General features: G+C 34.3%; 1 protein-coding gene across 1 annotated transcript; it reads left to right on the top strand.

Annotated features, from left to right (window-relative positions):
• Positions 1-121: 121 nt before the first annotated feature.
• On the top strand, positions 122-11,601 carry LOC106708264 (SID1 transmembrane family member 1). The gene is made up of 20 exons (XM_045682373.1): positions 122-401; positions 626-695; positions 901-1,003; positions 1,425-1,526; positions 1,896-2,008; positions 2,180-2,283; positions 2,865-2,952; positions 3,376-3,459; positions 4,093-4,226; positions 4,562-4,686; positions 4,815-4,910; positions 5,222-5,345; positions 5,877-5,952; positions 6,485-6,661; positions 6,931-7,048; positions 7,805-7,927; positions 8,564-8,680; positions 9,251-9,383; positions 9,662-9,866; positions 10,485-11,601. Exons 1-20 carry the CDS (start codon positions 295-297, stop codon positions 10,659-10,661), a joined length of 2,376 nt encoding a protein of 791 aa, XP_045538329.1. The 5' UTR covers positions 122-294; the 3' UTR covers positions 10,662-11,601.
• Positions 11,602-12,494: the final 893 nt, after the last annotated feature.

Raw genomic sequence — 12,494 nt, 5'->3', positions numbered from 1 at the left:
TATTATTCCGGTTTAATTTTTTAATCCACACATATGATTTTGACATTGTCACTGATGGCATTGACATTTGAAGAGACAGTTTGACAATCATCTATTTTTGTTGAGTTGTTGATGCTCGGGTATAATTTTATTCGCTTATTGATTTACTTTGAACTCGTGTTTGCAAACTTCTGACGCGAGAATAACAGTTAGGAGATCAGCTGTAAATATTTTATTCCTCCTTAGATCTTCATTTTGCAGTCAGAGTTAGTGCAAAGTGATTCCAGTTGGCTGATTAAATGATAAAAACGTGCAATGTTTTTGTTTATACTTAGCTTTCTACTTGCATTCAGATATAATTGTGAAGCGCAGAATAATGCTGGGCTTGATAATGTGACTCATAGAAACTTTATTTATAATACGTAAGTCTCAATTAATTTATCTCATGTAATTTTTTCAGTTATAAATAAAATTTATTAAAATTTTCTGGCCATTGTCTTAACTTATGAACATTTGTAAGTAATTGAATAAAGGTGTGTCATTTAAAGTATTATCTAAGTATAAATATTTTAAGAAACTGATATCCAAACATTTCTAATCTGAATTGGCAGTGGAAATACCACAGTAACCATTATATTTGTTGTAGGTATGAATATGATAAAATAATAAGTGTGACAGTAAACGAAACTACAATACAGACACTTGACTTTACTGAGGTAAGTTTCGTTGATTTCAATCAACTTTAATCCAATACTTGACCTATAGAGTGAATGCAAACAATTTGAAATATACTGTTATACAATCTTTCAACACAATCACTATTTAACATTCGGTATCAAGTATTGGTTTATACTTTACAAAAATATATAGTGCATAGTTGATTTTTGTTTTTTTTTACTATTTTTCAACAAAATTTTTTAGGAGTCCAATAAATGGCGTGGTTACCCTAGTCGCGTTCATGCAGCATTAAATGACACTCTTGATGGGGAATACCCTGTCTTCATAACAGCTACACAACAAAAGGGTCAGTATACTAACATATATAATGATAACACTAGACAGAAGAAGTATGACATAATTATGGATCTTTATGTCCTACCCATTACTATGAAATGTTGTCACACTATGAACATTTGTCACTCACATACAAAACTAGTCATAGCAACATACATATATGATTAGCTAGCTGTCGCCCGCGACTCCGTCTGCGCGGAATTAAAAAAAACTTAATAAGTAGCCTATGTGTTATTCCACACTATGTTCTACATCTGTGCCAAATTTCATCAAGATCTTTTGAGCTGTTCCGGAGTTACCTTCAAACAAATATCCATCCATCCATCCATATAAACATTCACATTTATTTGTAAGATTAAAGATCTTATAGTCACATGGTGAAGCATTGGTATATTCTTTTTTTAAATATATATAGTACATGTTGTGTATAGGAGTTTCATCATGGGAACTACCACTAGTGGTGGCAACATCAAATGCGGTGTTGCAATTCGATGACATGGCGAGAACTTTATGCCCACATGATGCTGGTTCTAGTAAGTAATAAATATCAAATTTAAGTATGATTCAGAGAGTTTGTTTTTTATATTTATTTTAATTATATATTGTCTATTGCAGTACCTATTTTAAAAGATAATGAGTCATTTTACTGATATATATCTTTATAATATGTTTATCTTTTGCTGTGTAGTTGCTAGTTATCTAGTTATATAGTCAATAATTTTTATCCAGAATAGTTTTTAATGATTAGTAAAATAGATTTTATGGTCTGTTTATTTAATTACTGTGAAAGTGAGAGAGAGAGAGAATCAGGACCACAGCAAATAGTGGTCCTGTGGTCTCTGCCCCTCTGGGTTTTTGGTGAGAGAAATGTTTTATCTAATTACTGTTCATTTCTTTAACAGATATAACATCAGAGAATCGTCCAATGATACAAATAACGACAGCAAATCCTCACAACACCTCTGTTAATATAAAACTACGAAGGGTTACGGATTTCTACGTCGAATTAGACAAGGTATTTGATAGAAACATTATGCCTTTGTGAATTATCTGTAGAAAACTATATTCCTCTCATATTAGTTGGAAAAATAGAGATAAGAAAATATTTTTTAAACGAATGTTTCATCTGTGGAAAAAAAACCGATCGATTTTTTTGTTTGATTTTATTAATATAAGTGTTTTACAGGAGGTACCATTAAATGTGACGCCGAGTACACCGAAATATTATTATTTCTCATTTGATAAGGATCCACTGAATAATAGTCATATTGATAAATCTATCTTACCAAGGTAAAGAATTAAATCGAAAATTAAATGTTTGTAAGTGAGTTCTCATTGCCGAAACATCGATACAAAAACAAATTTTTGAAGTAGCTTGATAACATTGTCTTGTGTTCATATCCTTTATTAGATTGCCTAGACTTTAGTTGGAATCATACATCATCAGCTCACTATAAATCCCCACCGAGGGCCTCGGAGCCTACCCCAAGTTAGGGGTGACTAGGTCATAGTCAACCATGCTGGTCAAGTGCGGGTTGACTTCACACATATCATTGAATTTCCTCTCAAATATGTGCAGGTTGCATCACGATGTTTTCCTTCACCGTAAGAACGTCAGATAAATGCATATATGTAAATCGAAAATCGAAAAACACATTGGTACATGGCGGGATTCGAACCCAGGATCGCAAGTAAAGTGCTTAACCCCTGAGCCACCGACGCTCTTTAGTTGGAATGGTTGAAAAAAATATTAGTAAATTTCAATTTATGTTATGAAATTTAAAAAATGTTTCTGTATGTATGTTTCGGCTGTGGAAACCTACTTTAAGACTCTTAAAGTTAATTTCAATATGTTTTGTTTTATAATATAGGTTTAATTACACGATACCGAAGAGCGTGATGTTGATGATTGAATCTGACGACACAGTATGTGCTGTAGTCTCCATACAGAACAACTCGGTAAGTACTTGAAGTCTGTTTAAAAACGTGAGTTTTCACTGTTGAAAAACATATTAAAACATTTTGTTTTCTCCGATTGTCTTTTAAAAACAAACATTGTCTAATAAAAACACTTAACATGTATATATGTTAGTTGTTAGTTACAGTGGAATCTGGATAAGCGAGAGTCCAATGTACCGCGATATTTTTCTCGCTTACCCGAGTTTCTCGCCTATGGAGGTCGTTCATCGGTATTGGACAATGAATCTCGCTGATATAGGTTTCTCACTTATCAAGGTTCGACTGTATTTGTTTTAATTTCTTATGCTTGTCATATTTTGTGCCTTTTATACATGGAATCTTTAAGTTTGAACTGACCCATTCACGATACATCGTTATTATTACCATATCTAAGGCTAATTTTGAACTTTTTCGTGTTTAAAGTGCCCAGTATTTGACAATGAAAAGGACATGCTTTATCAAGGATACCATTTGACTATGATGACTAAAGGTGGCATCATTATTACTGTAAGTTGTCTCTTTATATATTTTATACTCCGTCCATTATATCAATGTTTATCTTATTAATATTAACTAGCTTTTACCCGCGACTCCGTCCGCACGGAATAAAAAAAAATGCACACAAGATAAAAAAGTTCCTATGTCCGTCTCCTAGTTCTAAGCTACCTCCCCATCAATTTTCAGCTAAATCAGTTCGACCGATCTTAAATTTTAAATAGTGTAACTAACACGACTTTTTTTTATATATATAGATGCGAAAGTTTTGATGTATGGCTGGATGTTTGTTTGAAGGTATCTTCGGAACGGATTTTGATGAAATTTGACACAGATGTAGAACATAGTCTGTAATAATAATAAGTGTTTTTTTTTAAATTCCGTTCGGAAATGGTGGTTGGCTGTTTAAGCATTACTTCAAATATTCAAAATATGACGAAAGTTTCGAACAACATCGTGTAATAATAATTTTTAAACACAGAGTTTGATAAAAAGTTAGACAGTTTTTATAGCGCTTTAGCACTGCCAACTAATATTGCCATGTGCAAACTTTAAATTACTACTAACTTTAATTTCTACTGTTGTTACATTGTTAATATATTTTGGTTCCAACATGGTATTGATTGAATTTGTTAATATTTCTAGCAATCAATGTTCCCAGTGGGTTTCTACATAGTGTTTATAGTTAAGGAAAATAATGCCGAATGCACTGGCATCGGTACAGATACTGTTTCGAGCTTTCAAGATTGGATAGTTGATGGTCGGGTGAAGAATTTTAGGTAAGTCTACCAAAATGGTAGGTTTTTTTTGTTATGGCAACATTGTTTCGGGAATTCACCGTAGATTTGCTTTTATTCTCTATTTATGTTGTATGTTTTTCCACTTTTTCTTATTAGGAAAGGATGGGATGGGAAAGTGGATTTGGCGGAAGAGGAGAGGTATAGAAAGGAGAAATATCCTCTTTCTGTGCGTTCCTTTCTCCGTTGATTAAAGTTAGGCAACGCATCTGCATTTGCGGATGTCTATGGGCAACGCTCGCCTCGCTATTTCGGCGAATACAGGTGGCCGTTTGCTCGTTTGCCACCTTTTGATATAAAAAAAACGTTTGTTTCAGATTCCGCGTGGTTCCTGCGTTGACGTACACAGAGTATATTTCAGGCGTGTTAGCCGCATTTGCACTAGTGCTTATTGTTGCCATATTCGCTCCACTTTTGACTCTGTTAAGGTGTAACTTTACTGGTGAGATAGTTTTACATTCGTTAAAATAGGTTGCCTTTTGTTTCTTATAAACTTTAACGCAGATGGCAATATTGTAATACAGATGTGATTCGTTAGTATGCTAAATTATTCTTTTTTTTTTTTTACAGAAGAAATAACAGTTATAGAAGATGAGCCGGGACCGTCGTCTTCAGTGAATGCTGCGTCTAGCGAGACACAGCCCATAGCTCACATTGATGACTCAGGTAACTACGACATTATATGGAAAATACATTGAAAACTAAATTTAATGTTCCTTACTAAGACTTTTCTAAATAACTTAATATACAAATTAATAGAGTACATTATAAATCGTTATATTTCTACTTTTATTTAGCTACCAGTAGCTATATAATTATAAATATAATATATATAATATATATATAATATATTATAATAAATAATTATAATAAATAATTATAATATATTATACTATCCGATGAAATTAATGCAAAATGTCATATTTCCGTATGTATGTGTTTTTGCATAACTTGCGATTTTATTATCTTATATGTAGATTCCGAAGTAGATTTGGAAGCGGAAAAGGAGCCAATGCCTCAGGAGATAGTGCTCAGCCCTCCGCTGACACTGGCGGGGCTCAGCAGGGCGAAGCCCGGCGCACACAGCAGGCGTTCTGATAGGTACTATCATTACAACACACAGTTTTCTTCTCATCTCCTGTAGTATAAACTACTAAATCGAGTTTAAAGTGTGTTCTATTCGTGTTTATCAGCGTGTCATGTACTATTAGTTGGTATATTAATCATTAGCTCCCTATAAGTCCCTACTCAAGGGCTCAGAACCTACCCCAAGTTAAGGGTGACTAGGTCATAGTCAACCACTTTGGCCAAGTGTGGGTTGACTTCACACATATCATTGAATTTCTTCTCAGATATGTGCAGCATCACGATGTTTTCCTTCACTCTAAGAATGAAGGATAAATGTACATTTGTAAATCGAGAATCGAAAGACACTGGTAAATTTCGGGATTCGAACCCAGGACCTGCAGATTGCAAGTCAAGTGCTTAACCACTGAGCTCTCAAGTTTTATATCCACAGAGTTGGTATATTGGCTTTTATATAAAATATTGTTTGTTTCTCCTTCTAAAACTTTCCTCATTATTTTTCGATGTATTTCTTGCATTGGAATATAAGGTGATAACTTGTATCAGGTACTTTTGGAGTGCTCTCACTGTGGCTGTGGTGTACGCTTTGCCAGTTGTTCAACTATTATCTACTTATCAACGTGTAAGTACTATTTGCTTTGTCTCGTTCTCTGTTGCTTTAATGCAATAACTTTTAAGGCTAATTTATATTACTCACTATAGAAATTGTTTGTTAGTTTAAAATTAGTTGGATAATAGTTTGCAAATCTATACTAATATTGTAAAGGGGAAAGATTTTTATTGTTTGTCTGTATTACGTTCCGAAACTACTGAACCGATTTGAAAAATTCTTTCACTGTTGGAAAGCTACACTATCCCCAGCCGACATAGGTTATATTTATTTCTAGACTAGCTGTCGTCAGCAACTCCGTTCGCGTGGGATTAAAAAACTCATTAAGTAGCATTTTTGTCTTTCCAAACTATGTTCTACATCTGTACCAAATTTCATCAAGATCTGTTGAGTAGTTCCGGAGATACCTTCTAACAAATATCCCATTTATAATATTAGTTTGATAAGTAAGAGATATAGTAAGATAAGGTAATTCACTGGCAACTGGGTAATATTTGATAACTTCAAAGTTGCCATAGTTAAATTTATGATAACTGAACTGCAGATGGTGTTCCAAACTGGTAACCAAGACCTATGTTACTACAACTTCCTGTGCGCTCACCCGCTGGGCTTCCTGTCGGACTTCAACCACGTGTACAGCAACGTGGGCTACGTGCTGCTGGGTCTGGTCTTCATGGCACAGACCTGGTGGCGGCAGATCAGAGCCGCCAATCATCCTAAGGTGAGATACTTGGTTAAGTACATATTGTTCGTATGTTTTTTTATATTTCTAGCATTGAAATGCTAAGCGTGTATTAGAGATTTTAAATAAAATTTCTCTTTAGGGACAAGTTATTTATGTCACTAGTATTTTTTAAAAATTTGCTCAAGTACAGTCGAGGATATTAATATATGACCCACTAATATGTCATGGTAACTATTTTTTGAGTTATCTTTCAAATTAAATTCTTTGATATTATAAAAGTGTCTGTATCGACAATCTGCCGGCAGAATCTCGGTATTCCTCAACATCACGGTCTATTCTACTCGATGGGTTTGGCGCTGACTATGGAAGGTCTGCTCTCGGCCTGCTATCATCTATGTCCTAATAAAATGAACTTCCAATTTGGTAAGTTTGAAGATAACAATCAGTAAATGTATAAACTTGTGTAAATTTAGTTCTGTTTGTGTAATCTGTGTAGTCTGTATATATACTTCTTTTATACTTCTCACCAAAGTGCGGAAAACCCACGGAACTAATTTCTTGTAATGGTAACAATTTCATTGAAAAAAATCATTAACATGGATTGTCGTCGAGTTGTCAAAGTATTTTGTTATAAACGCAGTGAAGTTATTAAATTTGTGATAATTTGATGCTGAAAATAATATTTATAGCCTCAATGAAAATATTTATGGGCAATTAACGTTGGATACATCGAAAATTCTGGATTTTATTTTTAAATGACAGTAATTTGATGTATTGATGTAATTCTAAAGTGTTGCAATATCAATGGTGATTGTGGCGCCCTCATGACATGATTCTTATAATGTTGGTCAAGCTTTATATGTTTTTTTTTATTATAAAAGGTGGCAAACGAGCAAACGGCCACCTGAATTCGCCAAAATAGTGAGGCGACCTTTGCTCATAGACATCCGCAAATACAGATGCGTTGTCTACCTTTAAACAACGGAGAAAGGGAAGCCCAGAAAGAGAACATTACCCCTCTCTATGCGTCCAATCTTCCGCAAAATCCACTTCCCCTTCCCATCCTTTCCTAATAGGAAAAAGGTGGGAAGGAAAACAGAACTAAAATTAGGCCTATAATGTAATGTACTTTTTTATTTAATTACACTTTATTCTTACTACTTTTTATTTTATACGCAGACTCGTCGTTCATGTATGTGATAGCTGTACTTGTGATGGTCAAGTTGTATCAGAACAGGCATCCTGATGTGAACGCGAGCGCACACTCAACATTCATGCTGATCGCAGTCGCTATGTTTATTGGTAAGTGTGTGTTTACCATCAAACATTCATTCGTTGGTTCGAATATAAATGACAAAGGTATAGAAATATGATCTGCCTACTTGAACTCGTGCTTATAATTACAGCCAAAACATTTACACATCTTACTAATATTATAAATGCGAACGTTAAGATGTATGGATGTATGTTTGTTAGAAGGTATCTCCGTAACGGTTCAACAGATCTTGATGATACATAGGCTACTAATTAAGGTTTTTTTCTTAATTCCGCGCGAACAGATTCGCTGACAACAGCTAGTCTTTCTATAAATGTGGTAGTAATCATTACTCAATTTAGAACTTTACAGTTTACTTTTACAGAACATTAATCCACGTGAATGTGACATTATCTTTCAAAAATTGACAATTAACGTGGGGTTACCATTTACAGAAATGTAAAAAAAACTACTGTCTCACACTAAGTTTTAACAGACTGTAACATGCACTTTAATAATATTTTATGTCTCAGGCAGGCATTTATGTCTTAGGCAGCCTCTTAGTGCATATTTAGTTTGAAAATGCTTTGATTTACCAATGAACGAATGTGACGGTAAAATATGTTTAAGATCACTTTTTTATCTTTGACTCTATTCATGATTTTATTCGTCTTTTCGTTTAGGTTATTTTGGTATCACATATCCGAGCGTTGCGTTTTGGATTGTCTTCACAATTCTACACCTCTACGTATGCTTCGTACTTACTATGAAGATATACTACGTCGGTCGCTTCAGAATGGGTAAGTTTTATATAAAAAAATCTCGCGGATTACTTTGCATACAAGTTATAGATGTTTTAGTGAATACATAATTTTTTTTACTGTGTACTGCTAAAAATATTGTCATCCCTTTCCTTGAATAAACTGAGATACCAATATACTGTTTTTATTTTTCTATTGTTATACGCACATCTGACATATTCATAGGGATACATTGATACACCAACATTTCCACACACATACACACACACACACACACGCAAACACTAGCACCAATCTAAAACACACGTATGCAAAAAAAAATCGAAAATCAGTTAGTTATATCCTTTTTTTTATTTTTGTTGTTTTTTTTTTTGAAAATCGTAAATGTTTGTTTTCTTTTCTTTTGTCATTAAATGTAAAATTAATATAATGACGATGATAATGGGGGAAGGGATTGGCTCCTGAAACACAGGGCTTTGCCCTAGTTCAGGAACCAAGGCTTCCACATAATTGTGTATATGAGTCTTACAATAAAGCAGTTATTTATTTATTTATTTACTGTTGTTTAGTTAATTAAATCTCTCGGTAATATTAGTTGGTATTATACAGAGTGTTTGATATTAAAACGCGCGTGGGTGTCACTGCGCACTCACGGCCGGCGCACCTTCCTGCCCAGTTACACAGCGCGAGCGCTGCTCCTCGCCGTCGCAAACGTCGCTAACTGGGCACTCGCTGCTTACGGGTAAGTGGCAAAATGAGAGTTACTTACCATAACACCGATTTGATTTACGAAAAGCTGTAGTTTAATATAGCAAATTATTTTAATATAAGCTATTAAATCTAAGTTAGGTTAAGTTTTCTTCTGTATTTTTATAATGTTGCAACTCTTGTATGAAAAAATATTGTCAACCAATTCTTTAATAACAGAGACAATAGTATATTTTTATATAAATGTAACAGTTGTGAAACTTCTGAACACATTTTTGCGAAACATCCTGTACATACGGTGTATACTCGCAGTATGTATTCACACAACAAGGACTTCGCGCGCCACCTCCTGGCGATCCTGATGGGTAACGCGATCTTGTACATGCTGAGTTATGTGCTGATGAAGTTGGTACATCGCGAGCTCATCCCCGCCTACGTGTGGGTACAACTTGCCCTCGCACACGCCGCCTGGGTACTGGCATTGCTGCTCTTCCTTGATTCCCGCACCAAGTGGTCGGTGAGTGAAAATATGACAAATTAATTAGTATATTACAAATATAAGTTAATTCGTATAAATAGAAATCCTCAATCTCTGTCTACCCATTTTATATTCGGGCATTAGTTATGTTATTGTCTTTCGTATATAATTTAGTATAGACATCAGAGTGCTAAATTCCATCTAAATTATCTATTACAAAGTTTTCTTGACAAAAAAAAAATCCCAACGCGACTAAAAAAAAGAAAGTTCGTAAAGATATTCAGTTCCTGACGAGTCCGTGGTACTGAACATGTTAATATAGCTTCTTACAGCTGCCATCTTGAGTAATATGTCCATATTGCTAATGTCCGTTAGCATCGTTTTTCGCCTTGATGTTCCCATCGTCCATTGGTCCCTATCTCTTATAAAAAAATGATTTTAAATTGTTTTTTTTTTCTATAATAGTCGGCGATCGACATGCCCATATAGACATCCGCAATTGCATTTTAATCTACGGAGAAGGGGACGTCCTATTTTCGAACAAATCCACTTTGCATACCCATCCTTCTCTTATAAGAAAACAGTGGGTAGGGAAAGAAAACTAAAATTAGACTAAAATTATTTAGAAAAATCAATATTATTTTCATATTATTAAAGGAAACACCGGCTCAATCTCGTCAACACAACGCAGCGTGTACTGCGCTGAGACTCCTCGATACGCACGATCTGTGGCATCTTGCCTCCGCAGCTGCCATGTTCTTATCCTTCAACGCACTACTGGCTATAGATGACCCGCTAGTTAACACCCCACGACATCTCATACCTGTATTCTAATGTTTTGACATCTCTAATTATCACATTAATTATTTGTTTCTGAGACCAAAATATCCGTATAAAACATATTGTTATTTCTGTTTTGTCAAAGATGATGATGGTATGTTTTGTACAAGGATTCTGGTCTCGGAAACCAACCATAATTAAATCACGACTAAACTAACGTATAATTCGGTGTACATATATGTATACTTGAGTATGTTTATTTCCTACCCATTTGTTTTTGCCAAATGTCTTGCCACGAATGCATGTCTGACCTGATTAAAAATAGTAGGGGAGCCCAAGCGGGGATTTCGGGATTTCCTAAAGCACGGCAGATTAATATACAGGGGGATACCTTGTACCCGGTTAAGTACCTCCACAAAACATGGGGCCCATGTATAAGGCCGAACCGTTTTTCTAATTTTTTTTTTGTCAAATCAGGCGAATCCCTCTACATAATCGTCAGATTATGAGACAGTACGTTTAGAACATAAAGATAAACCATATAGATCTTAATCTGACGCGCTTGAGTATTTCAAAATGGCGAATTTTTTTGCACATTATAAAAATGACCGCGAGTTTGCGTCCCATCGAAATCGTCAGATTAGTGAATGAGAGCTTTTTTTGGTGCACTTAACACTCCCTTAGAAAATCTGACGCGCTCGATAAAAATTTTTTTTTTTTACATTTTTAAAAATCTATAGCCGCTTCCCCCACTGATGTAAAGGTATATATCATATAACATTTTTTTCTTCTTATCATCTAAGCTTTGCATCCCAATAGGTCTCTACGATGCTCGAGTAAATCCCCATTTAGCCTCGTGGGCTCCCCTACTAAAACCTTAGGAAGCGCCCTCAGACTAGAATTTTTATGTTCTTGGTTAGACTATAAGTCGATACTAAAAATACCAATATGGAAATATGCTAATTTTTTCCATCGACTGTATGCTATACGATAAAGGAAGCCAATTTAATTCTTTCACTGTGCCTTGTCTAGTAGACTAGGCATAGTGAAAGACTTCTAGTAGACCTTGTTTTTGACCCGTCCAGGGTCTTTCTCTAGGGTGAGTGATTAATGTGGATGTGAGTTTTATCGTGATTTAATTATTGTATTAAATATCTCACGAATTTTTGTATAATTTAATTCCTAGTTATTTAAGTTATTTATAATAATCAATCTGCTAATATAAAATAGCCTTAAGGAAACTTTTATGGATTTTAAGATATGATTCTAATGCCAAACAGAAAAAACATTGTGTCTAGCTTATATCTTACTTCTTACTAATATTATGAATGCGAATGTTTAGATGCATGCATGGATGGATGTTTGTTTGGAGGTATATCCGGATCCGCTCAACGGATCTTGATGAAATTTGCCACTGATGTAGAACATAGTCTGGAAGAATACATAGGTTACTTATTAAGTTTTTTTTAAGCCCGCGCGGACGGACTTGCGGTCGACAGCTAGTCAATCATAATTTGGCTTGTATAACCGCGAAAACACCACGAATATAATTATGAAATTGTACTAGCTATTATTATATATATTAGGTAATTTTGCAAAACAAAAATTGCACAATGTTTTTAACTATATGAGTTCATCATACACGAGATAAGTATTTAAATATTTTTATTGAGACGCTGTTATTTTTTTTAATTTTCATAAATACATTTATAAAAAAAATTAAATAACTTTTATTTCGGACCAGTGCAAAAGCCTCTTAAAATTTAACATTTTTTATATTTTTCTTTTAATTGTGCAAAATTACCCTAAATTTAAAAAAATGTATTGTGTAAACTGGCAACATTTTAACGATTTTTTTCAGGATTGCCTACTACTATGTGTGAATTG

The sequence above is a fragment of the Papilio machaon genome, chromosome 19 (assembly GCF_912999745.1).
Source record: "Papilio machaon chromosome 19, ilPapMach1.1, whole genome shotgun sequence".
Lineage (NCBI taxonomy): Eukaryota > Metazoa > Arthropoda > Insecta > Lepidoptera > Papilionidae > Papilio > Papilio machaon.
This window is presented reverse-complemented; position numbering and strand designations above follow the sequence as displayed.